Raw genomic sequence first — 21,516 nt, 5'->3', positions numbered from 1 at the left:
TAAAATAGAATAGAATACACTAAGATGACATAGAACACAACAGAATAGGTCAGAATGGAGACGTGTTTAAGTGAAGCCGTTTGATCACAAGTTTCATACCTATCTAGACAAATATAAAATTATAGGCACCTAGAAACAACTGTCAGAGCTGTATGAAGACTGCTATTTCCATAAAGCGTCTGAGACCCACTTCCTGGAATTAGAGGATGAAGTGCTGCTGTAAAAAAAAAAAAAATCCAGACTCTGAAGAAGAGAGTGAACCATCAGGCCCCTGACAAAGTTATTTACTAACACCAGTTATTATAAGAGGTGTGGTTATTACACCTGAGGTACTGCCAAAAGATTGACCAACTGGACTGTTTGCCCAATTGCGCATAATTGCTAGTAATAGAGAACCTAAGTCAAAGACAGTGCTCAGTAACAACTGGTAGGCAATTAAAAATCCATATGAAACTCAAGTTAGAAGTCCAGCTTTGTGTACCCGAGTCGGACATGTAAGTCCAACAGTCACCAAAGTACTCAGAAGCAGCCCCCACCACATCCACTAAACCTGTGGTCACTGGTAAAAACAACAGCATGTACTACAAACTAATAATTTACCAACAGCAGCAGAGACTTGCTCACTTTATCCTGCCCCGCTGCGAAAATAAATAATTTTATCTGATAGTACAACATTGCAACAATTCAGGGCAATTTCTAAAAACCGGAGCAAATACAACACAAACAACCCACACATCTTATGCTCAGTCTGCCAACTCCAGGAACAGCACAATCCTGGATGGCAGCCCTTTCATTTTGCTCCCAGATTCCATTCTCCGGAAAAAACCTTTTGAGAAGTGAACACACAGGGCAAGGCAGTTGAGGCTTTACTAGAGAAATATCAGGACAAAACTCCATGAACAAAGTTGTCACAGAAAGCATATAAAAATGTGTCTTTAATAGAGCACAGCCATGTTTTTCCCTGTCCCACTAAAAAGCGAGTGGCTGCAGACCAAGTTCTGACACTTTGGTGGAAGTCAGGAAGCTTTGCCCAGAGGCTCAAAGCAGTGCCACAAACCACCAGCAGGTGTCAAAACAGCATAAAATCTTGCCAGCTGCCTTCTCTGGATAGGACATGGTCTCACCAGCAGGTCATGTGCTGGACTCACTCCACTGGGTCAACGCTGCCAGAATGAGCTGATCTCTTCCGCAGCAGAAATCAACTCCATTTCTAACAGGCATTCCACTGGAGGAAAAGTGGGTGCACCTTTGACAGGCACCTCAGAAATAGTTCAAATGCATACATTTGCAGCAGACCAGCGAGTTCATCTCAGTTGGGTTTATATGCTGGGTTATACCACATGGGGAGGGGACAGACTTGGTCCCAGTCACCAGACATCGCCACAGATGTTCAGCCACAGGAACACTTCCATGGCCAGCACTGAGGTTACATGACCCCATCCAGGTGCTTTGGGTCTTGGGCAGCAAATGCTACAGCACTGCAAGAACCATCTTCTCTTTCTCTTTCTTTTTCCTCTTCCTCTTCTTCTCCTCAAAACGGTCCGTAGCATCAGCAAAAAATGCCACCTCATCCTTGGCCTCTATCTCCCTCTTCAGATACTGGAGCCCTGCCATGTTGAATCCCAGCACATCCTGTAGAGACAGACCAGCACCACAGTTGGGCACATCTCAAGCTTGTTAGGGCCAGAGGCTCCTGCACTGGCCACCCACTACTAAGAAATGATGAAAGCAAGACAATCCACAGATTTAAATGAAGCAACACTATTTAAATGTAAACTTCATCTGAGTAGGACAACACTCAGTCCTGCACTCTGTTCCCCGCAGTTCTCTCTTAAGAGCAGCTATAATCCACTGTTTTTTCCGAAAGACAAGTTGCTGGCAGGCACCTGAAGTTGCCTCTGGGAAGATGCACAGTCTGCATTATTTGAGAGACTAGCAGCCCCCAGCAACGCCCAAGAGAAACAGAGAGCTTATTTACCTCCTACGTATTTAGAAACTAGCGAGCCAAAGCCCAAATACATACATCAAAGAAAATGAAGAGTAAATGAGGGAGGGAGCATGAGCACAGGCTCACCACTGGGTAGTCTCACATCAGGAACATAAGGAAAAGGCAGCCTGTTTGCGCAGGGGGAAGGTGAAATGGGCTCAGACTCCCAACCAGCTCTCCCACTGGACACCAAACAACACATGCTCCCAGACAGGAGCAAATAACAGGCCCATCCTGTTATTCCATATCCTGGAAAAGGGGAGGGTACAACACTTACCCGAGCCTCACTGACTCTGGAGATAGTAGTTTTCTTCAGATTTTCTATCACTGTCACCAGCATGTGGTTGCTTGTGATCTGCCCAAAATGTATCCTGGGAACAAAGGAGGCAGTGATACATTGCAGCATCGTTCTTAGAAACATCAGAAAGCCTCTCTCCTGAACGTCTATGTTCTGGACATAGGATTTTTCTTAACTTAGGTCTCCCCAGACTAGCCTTACATAAAAGGCATGGGCAGATTTACCTGGAAAAGCTATTTTCTGAAGCTTCTCTTTAACATACAGTGGTTCAAGGGGAAGATCTCTCTGAGGGCATGGGCTTTACAATGACGCTGTGTCAGTCAACAGTGCCATTTCAGCCTTGATGCAGGATCTTTCATACCAATGAGACTTGGGGAACCAGAACCAGCAACCTCATCTGAGCATGTCAACAGTCTGCATCCAATTAATGCCTTCCCCTACGCCATTCACTGTGGTCTGCAGTGATTCTTTTATCTCCTGCAGAGACCACATCTTTATTCCCAAGGGCGCTTCCCAAGAGCTTCAGGCCCGAAGACCTATGAGAAAGCCCAAGTTTTCACCACGCTCTTATGCTACATGTGTTCACAGCATGCAATGTCATCTTTGCAGCTCCGAGAAACAGAGTATATTCCCCAGCTCTGTGCTGTCCCAAGGCACTGACTCAGCACAAGAGCAAGGAGTACTTCTCTGTTCAGGTAAATGGCACCAAGTAAGCTCATGACATGCACCAGCATGAGGGGCCCAGAGGACTGGCAGGCCCACTACTGACCAGAGCCCTCTTAGGGCTTCCTCTGATCCAGGTTCTGGACAGCAATAGCAACTGAACTAAGACTAGCAGCAGATCTGTCTGGGCAAATGAAAGACTCACTTGAGCAGGAAGAGGAGAGCTCGGCACAGGAGTTCAACTTCTGCACCCAGGTGAATATATTCATTGAAGAGTCTGAGCAGGTCAGGGACATAAGAGAAGGGCAGCACCAGGAGAGACTCTTCCAGCTCACTGAGGAGAAAGCAAAGGGACAGAAGAATTTGTCTCAGCCACTGCACTGCTACAGATGAGTGGGAAACACTTCCATGTAGGCAGGTTCTGGTTCAAAAGCTGTGCTAAGCATTCATCACTGCTGGTCTGTGGCTGCTCACAAAGCACAGTGTAGCTGTCCAGACTAGGGCCAAGGCCAGCAGACATCATCTGGCACACGGAGCAGACACACAATCTTCCCTCCTCAGAACCCCCAAGCTGCTCTTCACATCTCCAAGCAGCTAACCCGCATACACAAGCTTCATCCAACACTCCCCACGGAAGGAACAATTTCCATTCCCCAATTCCATGCACTCTCCAAAAGAGGCTGCCAGGAACAGTAACTCCAGACTCTCTAGCCACTGCCCAAACCCAGCGCAAGAGACTGTTCCAGGACTCCAGCCAGTCCCAGGCCCAGAAATTCAGTACTCAGTCACAAACCTGTTCAGCAACAAGGCTCTTGGGACTCACCTTGACTTGACCTTCTTGAAAACTTCTAGCACATATGCAGAAGGCTGTAACAGAGGAAAGACACCAGCTCTGCATATCAAGAAATATTCCAGGACAAACATGTTGCCTTAAGGTCCATTTCACCCAGTTAAAAACATGCAGTCACATCTTAGATGGACAGATCAAGCTGAATGTAACAAAGAGGAAACCCCTTCAGCTTTAATCAGCTGCCAGTCTGAGAAGTCCTCCCTCCCCGAAACATAAACCCAGCCTTCTCAGGATACTCTAAACTGGTGAAGAGTATTGTGAAAAATCTAATTTATATTCAACCAGCTAAATCATCTCATATTCAGTTCAATGAATCTTGTACAAACTGGTTAAAAAGCTTGGTGAAACAGACAAATTATACATATAAAACCTTACACAAACTCAGGTATTTTATGTAAGATGGCACAGCTCCTCTGGAATATTCTGTAGCATGGCAACTGCACCCTCCTGGCAACAGAAGGGTGTGCCTTCAGGCACAGGAAAGGTTTGAACTAGCTTTCCCATATCTTGGAGAATACTATAAACCGCTGGCTCATGATAAGGTATATGATAAGGTCATGGCTACCACCAGCGTTATGTTTAACCCTGATGAGTTTAAACTTCCGTAACACACGTGCAAAATAAAAAAAAAAAAAAAAACAAACCAAAAAAAGCCACAAAACCAAAGCACCCACAAAAAAAAAACCCAAACTGTGTTCACTTTGCACAAGCAAAAGTGCTGAGTTTTCATTTCAAGTTGAACCAAGTAGTCCTCCCTCCCCACAGCAACCCCGTGTTTTGTCTCAGACAGCAAATCACCCAGCCCCCCTCCAGCTGAGAATGGCCCACAGCCTGTGGCCTGGGCATCCCACTTACTGTAATATTTCCATAGGCACGGAGGATAGGATTGGCAGGAAAGGGAACCTGGAAACACAGAATGGGTTAGAATGAGGAAGGTGCGTGTGTGTACAAATGCATATTCACAGAGAAAACTTTAACCCACAGTAGAAAAGAGTTCTTATCAAGTGTCTTCCATCAATTCCCACACTTCTACCCTCCCAGAACATCACTGAAGGCCTCATTTGCAACCACCAGACAATCTCATTCTCAGATATATATGACTAATCCAAACATGTATGAATTTTCTTCCACCTCTTAATTATCACTCTTCCCACTTATATCATAGAGCTTTATTTAGAAAGGAGTGTTGAGATGAAGGCAAAGAATTTGGGATGAATTTGCAGCAGCATGCCCTCCTAGGACAAAACTTACATCCTACTGTGACTTTAAATATAAAGATTGTTGGAAGGAACACACCACTAACTGTGCTCTGGAGCACAGTGACATTTTGTTCAGCAAACAAAAAAGATTTCAGCAAACAAAAAAGTTTTCAGCAAATCTTTGCTATTTCCAGTTGTCCTGACTTTATCTGCCTGCTGAGCCTTTCCACCTGAGCTGGAAGGATACACCCAACACACCTTGGGATCGGTACATTCCTCAGTCTTTTACCTCTTTTCCTGCAGCTTTGCATATGGCCTTGTGTTCCTTTAGTTTTGCCATCTCTTCTCTATACAGCTCGATAGCTTCCATGATCCGCTCAGCCTGTGCAGCACAAGAACGGCACATCAGTGACACCAGACAAGCCAAGGCAAAGCTCAAGTCCAACTGGACAAATGGAGGTGGAAGCAGAGGGGCTGACACAGAGCATCACAGGACATCTCGCTCGGAAAGGTAACACTGCTCCAGATTGCACCACTACCCTGAGCACATGAATGTCCTGAAGATGTCAAACACCATCCACATTCTCCCCACTGTCCCGGGTGCTCTCTGCTGCAGCCTCAGTTGTTGCCTTGGCATTGAATTCCACCCCCAGCAAGCGGGACACCTTTGAGGCACAAGCCAGGGTCGGGCCATTTTGACTATTCAGATTAAGGATTTCCTCTGCACTTACAAGAGCACCAGATTGTTGATATCTGCAGCCATGAAACTACCCACCCGCAAACCTTCCTGCTGTATTTCCCACCACAGGCACTGCAATACACTTCCACCTTCCACAGATGCCCACGGAATTGGGCAGCCCCTTCGGGGAGAGGCCTGATGCCTAGAGAACATTCCAGCTGCCTTGGGCTCCTTTGGGCTGCAAAATCCAAAGGGCAAGAGCAGCCCTGCCTGTCGCACACATGACAGGCAGAGAAAGCTGCAGCTACAGGAACCTCACACCTGGAGAGGAAATAAATCCTGGTGCCTGACTCTCCAGTGAGACCCTTCCCTGTTGGCCATGGAGCAGAACAGACTGCTCCTGCAGGCAGAAGCAATCTGCCTTTATGTGACAGCACAGGTTACTCCTCTTCAAACTGATGCTCCAACCCCATGACAGCCCCCATCCTTGAGAGACTGATGAAGACACAAAGCAATGCTGGTGGACCCACACAATCTTACCGCTTTGATGGTTTCAATAGTCTTCCTTCCTGCCAGCCCCGTCTCTCCTTGCGTCTCTCCAGCCACCTACAAAATACAGAGTTTGCAGCTCCCTCCCTGTGCAGCTGATACATGTAGGCACACCCTGCATCCTGCTACAGTCCATACTAAGAACATCAACCCCATTCCCTAAACTGGTCATTTATCTGGGGAAATACAGGATTTCCCAAGAGCACAGCTCTTCCTCAGGAACAGAGGCACCGTGCTAACACTGAGCTCTGGGAGACAGGTGAACACGCCTCTTGTTCTGCCAACAAAGCCCGAGTGATCCAATTAGTGTCAAAACGATCAGCAACACAACCCAAGCATCTGAGCAAGAGGGATCAGGCTTCCCCACCCATCCTGCACCACACAGACCTGGAAGCAGCTGTCCGAAGGCAGCCCAGCCTTGGTACAAAGCTGGTGTGGACCTGAACTGGGGAGATAGGACGGGCAACAGCACAGCAAGGTTTCAGTGCCCACAACTACTGTGTAGCAATTTGGCCAGCCCCACATGCTCTGCTAAAGTTGTCTGTAGGAAGTACCAGAGTCAATTGCATCATGGGGCAACCACAGCTCCAGCAGCACCTTCCCCCCCTGCACCTCCTTAAAGCAACAAAATTATCGTCCTCTCTGACACCTCTTCTACGCCTCTTACAGAAATAGTTATTCCAGACTTTGTACAGTCAGACTGACACACACCCAGATGGTGCAACTCACCACAGGCTGCTCTTCCTTTGCCACACTCTCTTCATATTCAGCTTCTCGTTGCTACAGCAGATGAGAACACAACATATTAACACAGGTGAGCAGGCAGCAAGCAAGGGTACAAGTCCCTTCCAGCCTGGTTGAGCAAGGAAGCCTGCAGCTTCATGCAGCCCATTGCAAAACCAGGACAAATCAGCAGAGATAACAATGCCAGTGCAAAATGCCCACTTGTCCCTGGTCCCAGACCCACAGAGAACTCCGGAATCTCCCAGACAGAAAGAAATCAAGGTCTCTACTCTGGATGCAGGAACAGCCCTTAGAAAGCGCACCAAGCTGAGACATAGACAACAGCAATTCAGTATCAGACCTCCCACGCAGCACAGAAGAAACAAGCCTAGAAAAGTCCCTGGGTTGCCCTAACCTACAAGAGGAAAGGACCTACTGTCTGGCATCTCTCACAGGAACAGGACTCCATCAGTGTGTAATTCACTACTGGTATATTCAAGCCCACTATGTTATTCAATTTTCACCCAACACACACTTTTCTGGCATCTGGAAAAGGAGATGTCTCCGTCTTTTCTTTTACCACCATCATTCCTAGCACATCAACTACCGGGCATCAAGATGCTGCCTGTGGGTCACCTCAGCTCTCTGCAAACAGGCTGGGACAAAAAAAACCCCACAACATTTATTGCAGGTTTCTTACCCACTCCTAATTCTGCACACAGTGCTACATCCTTTACCCCACTCTGGTTTGAGAACTAGTTTAAGAAGAGGAGACAGAGCCAGACTCCTCTGAGGGATACAGTGAAAAGACAAGAGTTACAAACTGTTCCAAGGGAATTTACAATTGGATATGTGAAACAAATCCATCCACCAACCCCAAGGGTGGTTCAGCACTGGAATAGCTGCTCAGACAGCCTGGAAAAAACTCCTTCCTTCAAGATGTTCATGTATCAAGACAAGTTTTTGAGCAGTCTGATATAGCTTTAAGGTTATTCTGCAGTGAGTATGGGGTTGGACTAGAGACCCCTAGCGTGTCCTTCCTGTTGAAGTCCTTCTGTAAGCCTACAATTCCTCACAATACATGCTCAAAAGGAGTAAAAGGGGCTTCTTCAAGCATCCCTGAGCTCTGGGGCCTGCTACTGAGATAGAACGGAGCTCTCAGGTCTGGAAAAGGGGAAAGCAAGACAAACCGAATTTAACAGGAGCAGTGCTCTCCATCACTCCCCAACAGCCACCTGCTGAACTGCCTCCGAAGCACACTTGAGTTGAAAGAAGCACAAGAGACTAAGAGAGGCTCAAAGAACGTAGCCAAAAGACCTGTAGGAAATGACAGAAAAATCTGGGAAGCAAGAAAGAAGCAAAGCAGAGAGCATATTAGCCAGGCATCTGCAATGCAGGACACACAGGAGAGCACCAGTAACACCTCCAGTGCTGTCTCCAGACAGCTTGGGACAACAGTCCCATCACGTGAAAGATGCCAGTGAACCCTGGGCACCTCAATACCAGGCTGCGGTGAGTAATGAGCAAGCCTGCCAAGTATGGAGCCAGACTCTTCCACAGTGAAAAGTAAGGAATCTGCTTGCTGGCAAGAAAACAGGTCAGGAAGCTGTCTTTGGCAGGAAGGATGACGCTCTTACCATCTCCCTCTCCTCTTCCAAAACAAGTGGCTCCCTTGTCCTTTCCCAGAGGCGCAGGGACTTGTCATGGGATGCTGACACCACGTAGTCTCCATTGGGACTGAGTGCCAAACACCACACCTCCTGGTGATGCCCCTGCATGGTGGACAGAAGAGGTAAGACGTGAACACCACCCAGCTCCCAGCCCCCAAGGGAAGTGCTGCTCATGCAGGGATAATGCTTCCTTTCAACAGCCTCCAAAATTTCCTACCTCCAGCGTCTGGATGTGCTCAAATTTATCTGCATCCCACTGTTTAATCTTGCCATCCTTCCCAGCTGTGAAGAAGAGATGGGATTTCGCGACAAACTGCAGATACATCACACTGGAAGGGAAAAAGGCTCAAATTCACTCACTTGGGGAACACTGCAGACCTCCCCCCACTCTGCGCTTGACAAAAGGGTCATTGCTGGATGACAATGCCTTGGGACATCAAGATAGCCCACAATCCAGAGATGCTGTAGGATTTGACTGACCTGTCATCATGGGCAAAGAGAGAGCGGTGACAGTCCCCAAAATCCAAGCCCCAAATCTTCACATTCCTGTCCGCAGAGCCGGTTGCAATTAGAGTCCCATCCTACAGAGCAGCAAAGAGAAAGGAGCGTTTGAGTAGCTGGCTGGCAGCCCCGTGAGGAATCGCTGCTGAACCAGTGACTAAAGCAGTGCTGAGTAGGCAGATACCTGGCTCTTGAAACACGCCTTCCTGATCCCTCCACCTCCTCTCACCAGGGTGGCCCATACTTGTGGTACTGGCACAGCTCACTGACAGCACCCATGCTCTTTTCTGAACCTCTGCAGGCATTTAAGACCATAGCTATATCTTGACATTTTTGGCTTCCAATGAGCCTCATTCCAAGGACACCCCAGAGCAAGATGCAGACCAAGAATGCACAGGCATGAAGAGGCTGCTCCACCTCAGCACCTGCTCTCTGCTCCCACTAATGAAGATTTCGGATGCTATTCACACTTCAGCAGAGTAACTTCAGCAGAGAGCAGGCTGTACCTCCCAAGATGAATGTAGGGAACCCCCACAGAATTTTGGTTTACACTCACAAAATGCCCAGGTCAGTTCTGTCCTGACTGCTACTGCGTGACCCCTCCCAGTGAGCACAGTGGCATCAGGGGGGTCTTGCTGTGTCCTATCAAGAAACTGCTGACTAAGTGAGGAGCAAGGAAGTGACAAAAAAAGCATTATCCTAGAGGCCTTGATGCCAGCAGAGGTTCTCACAGTCATCAACATCACCACAGTCCCACCTGCAGCACATGCACAGCCCTAATGGTACTTACATAGGAGATGTCCATACACAGCACGGGCAGCTTGTGTCCATACAGAGAGAGGAAAAACTGAAGCAGAAGAAAGATGTCTCAGTTAGACATGCTGGGTAGCAATGTGCGAAAATCTCAGGCTCCAGGCTAGTTCTGCTCTACCTCAGGAGCTCTGTCTTTCTAGCACTGCCCCACTTTCATTGTTGCACCCAACACAGTTCGCAGCAGGGCCATGATGGCAGAACTGAGATGAGGGTGGATGCACCCAAGGAAGCTGAGCTAACTCTGGCGCTGATCACCACTGCCTGTGGAGTTTATCTCTGTTTCTCTTTGTGTACCTGTCAGTGCTGGTCTGTCTTGTGTCATTCCCTAACATTCACATGCTAATACACAACTTGAAAAACTACCACACGTGCTTACAAGGAAGATTCTCCTCCCCCAGGGCTTTGCCTCTGCTATGCCCTATTTAATGCCACATGTGACACATCCATCCCCAGCCTTACAGTGCCTCGCAGCTCTGGAGTACCATCATGCCCACAGGGTTTAGAGTGAACCTCGCCGTCTGCAGGTTCACTCTACACTTTCCAGAGGAAAACCAGATTTTTCTTCCCCAGTGCGGGCCAGCCATGGCTCTGTCAAGTTTGCCAGCAAACAGGCACTTGAAGTGGGATGCACGGTCTCTCTTTGATTCTTACTAGTGTCCTGCAATAAACAGACACTTTTCCTGTGCGTTCACAATCTCTCAGGCTACAATTACATCACACCCTGCACAGCCTCACAGCCCATTTGGTCCTGCACCTTGAGCGTGTCAACGTAGAAAATCTTCACAGTACAATCCAGTAAGGAGACAGCCAGCAGTTTCTGGTTGGGGCTGTACCGCACACAGAGAACATCTTCATCCAGCTGCAAGATGCGCACGTGTTTCATGGAGAGCCTGGCAACAAGAAAAGGAAAAAAAACCAATCGTTATCCCAAACAAACAAGTTGGGAAGAGGCATGAATACAACTCTGACATTGCACCCTGGGAGCAAATTAATTCTAACACGTAGCATCTCATTCCTCACTAGGACTTGAGCAACACAGAACTGGTAAAAAGCACGGCACTGCAGGCTGATAAACTTCACTGCTAAATTTACCACTTAATGATCTGGATGCCCATCACGTGATTAGAGGCTAAACGCACACACACAAGCAAGGGACCAGAACGTGGCAAGTGCCCTTCCCCAGCTAAGCTCAGACCTTCATCAAAGAGCATGAAGCTCGTGCTCTTCTCCACATGTTCCACAAACATGTCCTGGGCACTTTTCATAGTGCACAACAAAGGCCGAAGCATGTTATCAATGAGAACGGATACTGCAGCTGGATGTACTCTAGAAAGGTTTATTTTCTCACCTTTTCTGAACGCTGCTCTCATCCTTCACAAGCTCAAACTCCCAGAACTTCACACATTTATCAGCACCTCCTGTCACAAAGCCACGCTGCAGGGAAAAACCATAAAATTATAGTGAAACCAGTTTTGCTATAACCCAGTTATAGCAAAATTCTACAGACAGGGAATCATCAACACACGAGGAGGTTTTTTGAAATGCCCCCCATTCCCACAGCACCAACATCTAAGAGGACACCACCAGGACCAAAAACAATTTCAAAAGCTCTGGCAGGCAGCTATAAGACAAAGAAGCCAAACGTAAATCAAGGCATGGACTGAAACTTTGGGACTGAAAGCAGCCATCTCAGCCGTAGGTAATGAAGTGCATGTGTTTTGAGGACAAGTTGACACTCTCACTGTTACTGGATTGCACTCACCCTACCACCACCCCACAAGTGCAGCCTTCTTAAGGAAGAACAGTTCAACTAAGTGCTTTTACACGAAGAAAAAGGGTAAAATCTGTCCCGTATGTTTTAAGCTGTGAAGTAAATAAATGCCAGGCAGGTTATTACTTGCTATTGTTTTAATTCCACTGCAACAGCACAGCTTCTAGCGCAACATGACCATGTAAGAAAACTAAGGCAGGCATACACAACAAACAGAAGAAGGCAGAAGTTCACAGAAACTAGTATGAACCTGAACTGTGAAAGTCAAATAGAGTGAGTGGGTGCGTGTAAAATGTGAACACAGTAAAAAAGAATAAAATCTCTTTTTAGTAGTACTGACCCATTTCTAGAGGGAAGTGTGAGAACTATTAAACACTACCAGCTGCATCCTCCACCTCCCAGGATGGGAGGGTTTCCCATACTCCCATCAGCAGTGAAAACACAGCACTATAGAAAGGAGCAACATGAAAAGCTGTGCAACGGATGACGCTTAGAAGGGTGGCTGAGTTACCTGGTCTGGTGAAAGAGCAATAGACCACACCGCCCCATCGTGACCATCAAGTGTCTCCATCAGACTCCCAGAAGCCAGGTCATACAGCTGCAGCTTCCCTGTCTGGGGAGACACATCACAGAGGACAAATCAGTCCCTCCGCCTTCACAACGCACAATAGCTCCGAATAGAGAAGCACCCCTGATGTCCATCTCCCAAACCAACAACTTAATTCAATGGCTGTTACACACAGATGGCCAAACACAGATCTCCATCAGGGTCTTCCCAAAGCTCTCCCCAGCTCTCCAGCTCAAGCCACAATAGCTACATAAAGAGTCTGGGAACAGAGTAGAACCTGACTGTCAGAGAGGTTTTTACACTTAAACCAGAGTGCTTCAGGTCAGGAGATGCAGTGTATTTTCTGTAAAGCTGCCTTAATGACATTTTCATAACATGTTTTCAGACCTGGGCAGTCTGAAGAGCAGAAGGACACTATTTACCTTGGTGCCAATGATGACTTGCCGATCTCCTGGGACAAAGAGTGAGCAGAGAGCATACTCACAGTCCATTGTCCGGATGCACTGCAAGGTCGATCTGTGGACAAAGGCAGAGCACAAAACCTCTCATCACACACAAAATCTGGCCCACTAAGTGAGACGTGCTCCAGAGCAGCCTCTGCCCACAGCTGTCTTTTCCACTGAGGCTAGAAGATACACCACCACCATCCTATCACCCAAATGCTATCCAGCATTACTGCTAAGAACATTTTCCATAAAATCATGCCATTACACAGTCCACCATCATGACTTATTGCTGTCATGAGCAAGGACAGAGCTCCTGTTCTCAAACAGGAATTCCTGTCATTCACGAGAGGAGAGAAGAACATAAGATAGCATGCTCAAAACGAAACAGAGCTTGGAATCAGCACCACTCAGGAAACACTGGGACAACACTCTAGATCAAAACAGCAGCCTACTCAGTCTAATACTAGATCCTTCAGATAAGATGCCAAGAAACCCACATGTTCCCTAAGAACAGGCAGTAGCTAATTTAGGGTAACAGTTAGTACCTCTTATTAAAAATTAAAATAAAAAACCAAACCAAAACCCACAACAAAATAAAGTCTCTACCTGACTGCTACGTATGACCTTTGTGCTTAGAGATTTGTCTTTCCATACCTGCCACTAAACTAGCCTCAGTGCTGCTTTACAGCATCAAACTGCGTGAGTTAATTATGCAGTTTTAGGTCTAGAGCTTCTCAGTTTCCCTAATAAAGAAAGAAGTCAAATAGTTTTCTATTTATTTCCTTTACTTCATTCACTATTTTGTATTTCTCCATCGCCCCCTCTTCCTTACCACTGCCCCTCTGAACACAGCATCCCTGAGTCATGGGAGACTGACACACATAGAGCAGAGGGAACTGACACGACTGGACTGCGTACCTGTTCCAAATCTTCACAGACTCTGCAGCTGCTGAGAGAATGGCAATGTTGTCAGAGCTAAAAGCCAACGTCCTGACGTCACTGCGGTGGCCTCCAATGGTTATCTTGGATGCACGGGCAGCCTGTGGGACTTGTGCTGACAGGTTCAGGTTGTACGACTCAATGATGTTGTTCTGGAGCAGCAGTACGATCTTCAGCTCTCCTTTTGGAGAGAGAATCAAGTCAAATGACCTGTTTGATTAGACAAAATCAGAGCTGTACAGAGCGGCAATAAGACAAAATGTAGGAGGGATAAAATATCAAGAACAACTGAGAAAGAGGAAAATAGACCAAGTCCACGCCACAAGCAAGTGCACACTAAGCCAGAGAGGTGTCCAAGAAGGGGACCATTGTGGAACGTAGTTGAATGGACTGGCAGATTGTGGTAGGCCCCTCCCCAACTCCAAGCTGAACGAGATGTTGAGGGGGAAATGTCTTCCATCTCCCCCTGTAATGAGCTGGGGAGAGCTCTCCCCAAGCAGCTCCGTAACCACAGCTCAGGCTCTACAACAGGCTTTCCACTCACTTGATTTTAGAAGAAGCTCTGATGTTAGTGACCCGCTGAATCTCCTCCTGCAGGCTCAGCTCCACACTCCTTTCAGGCTCCTCTTCAGAGTTTTGGCTAGAAATGTCAGACAATAGAGGAGAGTTAAATAACTCGGCACAGGCACCACAAACTAACACAGGGACAGAGAATAACAGAGGGAAACCACTTAGCCTGCTGAAAACAACCACCCTCTTATCCAGCACTGCAACTACGTTTAAGAACAGGGTGAGACAGTGAAGTTCATGCTGGTATGCAGACTACCAAAGAGATAATCTGTCCTAAAAAAGGCAACCCCTCTAGAGCCAAAGCACTTCAACGTGGCACCTTAGAAAGATGGGTACAAAACAGACAACAGATAGCTGCATTTTAAAAAGGGAGATCAGCTTCTGCTTACGTATTTCCTTAGTCTCTGAGAGCAGTGTCATTCAGACAAGCACAAAGGATGCACAGGAACAGCGACCCCAAAATACAACAGCTAGCACAGGCAGAATGACCAATAGCTTGGAGTTCAACCACTGTGTCATGATGCTGAAGGGCTTTTCTAACAGTTCTCTGGATGCAGACAGCATCCAAAAACTGCTTACTTTGCTTTTTTCTTTGCTTTCTTCATTTTCTTTTCCAACTTCTTTTGGACTTCCTCTTCAGAAAGGACAGAGAACACTTCCAGAACAGAATCTGTTCCCTAGAGACAGAGCAAACAAAGTTAAAGGCACGCAAAGCCCTGGCTGGCCCTCACGTAAACTACCCAAGGTGTCTAACAGCTTCCTCTACAGCTCGATAGCAGAGACACGACCCCCCGCCGCCCCATTACTTACATGGCAGGCCAAAATCTTGCCTGTTCGGTCTGTGGCAAGAGTAACTACTCGGTCTCTGCCTTCCCGCATGATGGATCCAACTTTGCTGCACTTTACGAGGCGCTACAGGGAAAGAAGGAGAACAACTTTGGTCTGAAAGGTCAAGTGATCTTCTCGAGCAAACTCAGAAACCTACTGGCAAGGGAAGTCAAGAGGAGAAGAGGAGGAAATGAACCTACAGGGTCCTGATAGCAAGGATAAAACACGGGACAAAACAAGCACTTGTGTGAGCTACAGGATTACTTCCTTATGTTTTGCTGCATTTTAGCTGAAAATAGTCATCAACAGCCTCAGTGGAAGAAAAATTTAACTTTATTGGCAAACTATAGACATACATAGAGATACAGCTGAATTTTTATGCTACAAAGGCAGCAGAGCCCAGTTCCTCTGTCAGAAGAGGCAGAGAAGGCAAGAACAGAGACTCTTAAATGGGTAATTGAAGGGAGAGAAATCCTCTGGAGAGGAAGTTGGAAAAACATTTAAAAAGGTCAGGTATCTACCGTAAACTATAGTCTGACATCTAAGGAGGAGCCCAGAAAGTTCCACTGGAAAGACAGATTCAGTAAAGTCTCCACCAGCAGCACAAGTGGAAACAGCTTTCTGCAATCAAATCTCACATCATATTTTGTTATGGTGCAACTCTGACCTCTCAGCTTCTGCTACTGAGCTGCAAAGCTGAGCATCAGCACTGAACTCAAGAGCTGCAGACCAGCTAGTAACTATTTTGTTCCCTTGTTGTTTGATGAAAGAGCTCTGTTAGCATTATTGAACTTTAAACATGCGCTAGTCCTCCCCAGAGAGAAGGCGAAAAAAAAGCTTTCACTGGAGAATAACATGTGTATGTGTTTTGGCACACATACTGCTGCTGATGTTTTGCAGGTAGATGAGGCAGCAACTGCTGCCAAGGAAGATGTTACGAAGGAAGACAAGAATTACTACGTTTTCCCTAATAGGATAAAATTGACACCCGGGGTATAAACCCAATACACACAAGCAACATGTGAGCGACTCAAATTCCTGCTAGTTCTACAAGCAGCACCGTGGAAATGGCGTTAGATACACCACCCCACAGACAGCATGGAAAACTGAGCTTACTTCCTCAGGAGACTCATCCAACTCTAGGGTCTCATCCTCTTCAGTGTTTTCTTCTCCTCCAGGTGAAGACCCTTTGATTTTCTTGGATTCTGGTTCATCGGGGTCTTTTACCTGTTCACAGACAAAAAAATATATAAGGAGTATCTTAAACCACAAGAGCTACAGTGTTCTGGTTCTGTCTCACTTGCACTTCATTTCCCTGGAGGAACAAGTAGTCATCACACACTGCAACAAAGGAATGGCCTACAGCATGCCTGTAGGCACCAAACACTCCACGTCCTCCCCTGCTTATCATCCACCCACAAGACTGTCTTCTCTAGCCTAAAGTCAGGAAGATCTGACACACTCTGGAAATCTTGTTCTGGAAGTGCTCACAGCTTCACTTGAAAGCTCAAAACACAGAAAACCGCAAAATCTATCCCAAGAGCAGCTTCTGGACCCCTTAGACATTGCTTTGGCTCTGTTTCCCAGAACATCAATCAGATCTAACGTGTTCCAGTCCCATCTTAGTCCAAAGACAAGCAGCTGGGCAAGACTGGGATTACAGAGGGAATATCTTACCTCCTGGATGTATGTGATATCCCACACCCTCAGCTCACTGTCAGCACTCCCAGTGATCAGGCGCTTCTCTTCGGATATCAAAGCCATCCCCCAAACCTGTCCAGAAGCACAATGTGAGGAATTGGATTATGGCTCCTTTAACTATCATAAAAACAGCAGAGCATCTTTAATTGATTTATTTAAATGGCAACCAAGAAGAGACTGGATCTAGCCAGGACCTCCTCCGGGGACATCTGTATTGGAATTGCCACCTACTACACATTGATGACAGCTCCTGGAACGTTTGGAAGTTTCTCATTTGCCCATCCCTAAAGCCTAATGGCAAGCAAAATGTAACACAGTGCCAGTTTACAGCTCCTGAAAGCACAAAATGAGCCATGACATGTAATCCAAAGTCCCTCCATCCCAACAGCTCCCCACACGCACATCCTCTTTACCTCAGTACGGTGTCCAACCAGAGTTTTGAAGCAGTGCTGGGTGTCCAGATCCCACCACTTCACCAGTGTGTCTTTGCCGCTGGAACAAAGAAGAAAAACTCAAGACATGAGGAAAGACTGCCAGAGCTCACATGCTTAGAAAAGTTGTAGAAGTACAAAAATCTAAAACATGCCACAACATATTACAGAGCAGCTGCTCAGACATCGAATTTCACAAGGACAAATTATAGCAATACAAAGATGCTACAAAAAGCTACCTAGCAAGTCACTGAAAACTGCTTCCTCCGCTGGGTTCAGCTGCAAGCCTGTGTTACACAGCCTCCCTTCCCGCTTATTTAGCGAGAACAATAAGTGCAAAGTGCTCATCAATTCTACAGCTGCTTCTAAAACGACCCCCCCACACCCCGTTCACATTCTCAACCTATGCCACGCTTGTGCATTGACCAGGCTACAAGAAAAGTGAATTCCTTCATTTTGAACAATGATTTGGAACTGCTCCTCCTAACAAAGAATTACAGCTGTTTTGTCCTTCAAAGCCTCCGTAGGATCAGATCTCCTTGAAAACACATTTCTGGCTATATTATGACACCCCAATACTACAAGAGCACCCAAGAATAGTAATTTGAACATTTATACAGATTCTTTCAGTACACTCTACAACAATTAATACCTTTTTTCTTTTTGGTAACTTTGTTAGAGCCTATTTTCCTCAATAAGTTTCAAATAAATAAAAATATAAAACTTGTTCCATTACTAAGCTCCATCAGGACAAAAATATTCTGATTACAAGTAATATTTATTGTTAATCCATCTCTTTTGTCACACAGGATCCAAAGATACTTGTAAATTGGATATATGAAAATATTGCAAAAAGTTCTGTACACAAAGGACTGTAGTTAGCTTCCTGGGCAAAAAAGCAAGCTAAAATAAGGAAGCAAAACTTTGCATCTCCAGAAAAACAGGATAACATCTCTACTCTGTTAATAAAAAAAAAAATAGAGAGGAATTTTTTTATCTCAATTTAGCTACCAAGAGAATTAAGAAGCATTTGTAAAGCTGAACTGCAAAGACTCAAAATTGCATTATGAAACAGGTATCACCTACAAAACCAACAAAATACTACTTTTTCTATTTGAAACAACAAAAAAAAGCACAAGAAACAACTTCTAATTTTATACTGATTGCACGCACTTTTCTATTTAGCTATTAGATTACATTAATAAATAAAAAAAATTATTGACTGATATTTGAGCAAGTGTACCTTCTGTGAACCATTTATTATTAAAGGGATACTAGCAGCTAAAAACCCATTCAAAGAACATCTATCACCTTTTAGTTAATTCCTATAATTACAGCTTACTAGGAAGCAACTTTTCTGTTACTTTGCTGCGTGAATTACAAATACTAAAGGTAAGTCTGCTTAATTTTTCAAGATAAACAGCAAAAACGGTTACCTATATAGTGAACATATTATCACCATTCCTTGTTGTAACAATTCTAAGCTGCTATATTTACCAGCAAGTTAAACCCTTTTTCAAACACTGTTTTTCAGGATAGCCATTTCAGTTCCGCTTACCATATTTGGATTCAGACAGTGGACTTAAGAAATATGTGGACACAACAAAATCATATTCTAAGATACCGGTGGGTCTGAGATATCACAGAAAATACAAGTGGCTCCTGACTGACCACTACACTTGGCCGGCTCACCTGGTGACCAATAGGTTCTTCTCCTTCAAGAAAAGGACTTGAGTGACAGCATCCTTGTGTCCTCTCAGCCGGTACAGACCGCTCTCATTAATGACATCCCACACGATGACATCTGTATCCTGGAACAGACAGATCATCTCCAAGAGACTGGCATTTGTCCCTGCAAAATGTCTACCTCTGCTATGAGACAGAAAAGGCTACCTGACAGCAAGCTTTTCCACTCTGAATTTGAATGTTAGGGATGATTAAAGCAAGTGACATTCCTTCCCCTGAGGTACATTCAGACCAACAGATGCACTTCTGCCCTGCCTTTCACTATTCCTGACCTCACAAGCTTCTTCATCTTTAACAGCTCTTCTAGTACCCCACGCTCCTGCCCTGCAGTCCTCGCTGCTCTCCTAGCCCCAGGTTCCCCAACTCCATCGCTGTCTTGCAGGCCCGATTCCTCTCATTGCCATCTTCTGGCTATAGGCAGAGGCCACATAACCCACTTAAAATACCAAACATTTTAGTGCAGGTCAGCCTTCTCCATGGAGCATCTCTATGAAAGGGATGTCCTCCAGATGTACAACCCTCACCTTTGAGCCAGACACCAGCCGGCCACCCAGATGGTCATACTGCAGGGCTGTAACTGCAGCCTTGTGTCCATTGAAAGTGACACTCGCTTCTCCACTTAGGAGGCTGAAGATACGGATTGATCCATCTTCATATCCAACAGCCAAGTGCAACCCGTCCGGAGAAGGGCAGAGGCAACTGACCTCCTGCTTGAGACCCTTAAGGATAAGAACCTGCAATTTTTAGGAGACAAAACACATACACTGTTGATAAATGATATGTCAGAGCCACACACGTAGACAGCAGAAAGAATACACTCTGCTCTTCTACTGAATTTCCAACTGAGTGCTTCTGCCACTTTAGAAGTTCGTTTTTCAGCTTCCTGTGCTGAAGACAGTGTCATTAGCCCCATTTTACAAGGCAGACAGCAGCTAGAAGGGAAGGAGTTTCTCATAATCAAACAGGAAATTGGTGCAGAATGAGGTGCAGAACTCAGAAGCCCAAACTTCTGCCCCTGCATTTTAAATGTCATAGAGCAAGGAATGTTGTTTAAGAGTAAAGTCTGAAACATTCTTCCTGACTCATCCTCTCTTTCTCAAGTATAGGACAGAGCTGCTTTTTCACAGACTGCACAAGAACTTGAGAATGATAAAAACACCTCCAAAACAACATGCCAGCAGTCACCACTCTAGCAGCTGCTAAAGCAAATCCTGAATTCAGTTTGTAGTGGACAGTATCACTTACAATGATTTCAGAATCTGACAAGAGGAAACATGTGGCAAAGTCCTTAAAGTTGAATCTCACAACCCCACAAGCGGATACAGCTTTCACATGGGAAGCCCAGTTCCACAGCTGAAACACAAACTCCACGACACCCCTGTTTCATCCCAGAATTTTGACACAATGCTGCCGCTGGTCACCAGCTAAGGAAAGAACAGCTTCCCCGTTGCTGTGGCAGCAATTACTCTTCACCAACTGAGGTATTGCTGGCAAATCTCAAAGAATCAACAGCAAGGTTCGGCCAGGGCACACCCAGAGCTGCACACTCGCACCGCAAGCAAACCTCAAGCTGTGCCCAGACTACAGAAAAGGGGGGAGGGAGAGAAGCTGTGGAGGTCATCCTCCCGCTCTAGTCTGCCCTGGTGAGGCCGAATCTGTGTACAATTCTGGGCCCCACAGTTCAAGAAAGACGAGGAACTACTGGAGAGAGTCCAGCAGAGGGATACGAAGATGATCAAGGGAATGAAGCACCTCATCATTATTGAGGAAAGGCTGAGAGACCCGGGTCTGTTTAGCCTGGAGAAGACTGAGGGGGATCTCATTAATGCTTATAATTATCTAACGGGCATGTGTCAGGAGGATGGGGCCAGGCTCTTTTCAGTGGTGCCCGGGGACAGGACAAGAGGTAATGGGCACAAACCTGAGCATAGGAAATTCCACCTAAACATGAGGAGGAACTTCTTTACTTAGAGGGTGGCAGAGCACTGGAACAGGCTGCCCATGGAGGTGGCGGAGTCTCCATCTCTGGAGACATTCGAAACCCGCCTGGACGCGTTCCTGTGCAACCTGCTCCAGGTGACCCTGCCCTGGCAGGGCGACTGGACCAGATGATCTCCGAAGGTCCCTTCCAACACCTACCATTCTGTGACACCCGCCTGTTCTAAGCGGCCCGCTGACAACGCACGGCTTTGCTTCAGACGGTCCCAAAGCGCCGCACGCCACACCCGCCCCGTGCTTATCATCGCCCCCCACCCCCCGCAGCCCCGGGAGGGCCCCGCTCCCACCTTCTCCCCTTTCCGCGTGTCCCAGACGAAGACGTGCTCGCAGGCCGGCACCGCCACGCAGCGGCCCCGCTCGCCGCGCAGCCCCACCAAGGCCGCGTTGCCCCGGGCGCTGGCCACCAGCCCGAAGAGCGCGGCCGGCGCGTACCGCAGGTATTGCCGAGTGAGGCCCATGGCGGCGGAGAGGGAGGGAAGGCGCCGAGGACGCCCCGTGTCTCCTCCCGGTGCCGCCGACCGCCACACGTGCCGCGCGCCCGTCCCCTCGCCGCCGACACCGGAAGTGCGTCCGTGTGGGCGGGGAC

General features: G+C 46.8%; 1 protein-coding gene across 1 annotated transcript; it reads right to left on the bottom strand.

Annotated features, from left to right (window-relative positions):
• Positions 1 to 330: 330 nt before the first annotated feature.
• On the bottom strand, positions 331 to 21,514 carry WDR3 (WD repeat domain 3). The gene is made up of 26 exons (XM_063352763.1): positions 21,218 to 21,514; positions 19,457 to 19,666; positions 18,879 to 18,997; positions 17,169 to 17,247; positions 16,732 to 16,827; positions 16,171 to 16,281; positions 15,037 to 15,138; positions 14,806 to 14,903; positions 14,201 to 14,296; positions 13,636 to 13,866; positions 12,694 to 12,787; positions 12,215 to 12,316; positions 11,281 to 11,366; positions 10,687 to 10,822; positions 9,910 to 9,966; positions 9,099 to 9,199; positions 8,836 to 8,947; positions 8,586 to 8,720; positions 6,955 to 7,005; positions 6,217 to 6,282; positions 5,287 to 5,379; positions 4,654 to 4,701; positions 3,772 to 3,815; positions 3,154 to 3,282; positions 2,265 to 2,358; positions 331 to 1,632 (listed from the first exon to the last, which is right to left on the bottom strand). Exons 1-26 carry the CDS (start codon positions 21,386 to 21,388, stop codon positions 1,471 to 1,473), a joined length of 2,823 nt encoding a protein of 940 aa, XP_063208833.1. The 5' UTR covers positions 21,389 to 21,514; the 3' UTR covers positions 331 to 1,470.
• Positions 21,515 to 21,516: the final 2 nt, after the last annotated feature.

This window comes from Chroicocephalus ridibundus, chromosome 1, assembly GCF_963924245.1.
Source record: "Chroicocephalus ridibundus chromosome 1, bChrRid1.1, whole genome shotgun sequence".
NCBI lineage: Eukaryota > Metazoa > Chordata > Aves > Charadriiformes > Laridae > Chroicocephalus > Chroicocephalus ridibundus.
This window is presented reverse-complemented; position numbering and strand designations above follow the sequence as displayed.

Bases quoted from the DNA above. Each gene is read 5' to 3' on its own strand.
- WDR3 (XM_063352763.1), bottom strand. From the start codon at position 21,388: ATGGGCCTCACTCGGCAATACCTGCGGTACGCGCCGGCCGCGCTCTTC. The intron at 14,904-15,036 runs GTAAGTAATGGG...CTCTGTCTCTAG, and splicing joins GCAAGATTTTGGCCTGCCAT to GGAACAGATTCTGTTCTGGA. The intron at 9,200-9,909 runs GTAAGTACCATT...GCTGCTCTGTAG, and splicing joins TGTGTATGGACATCTCCTAT to GATGGGACTCTAATTGCAAC.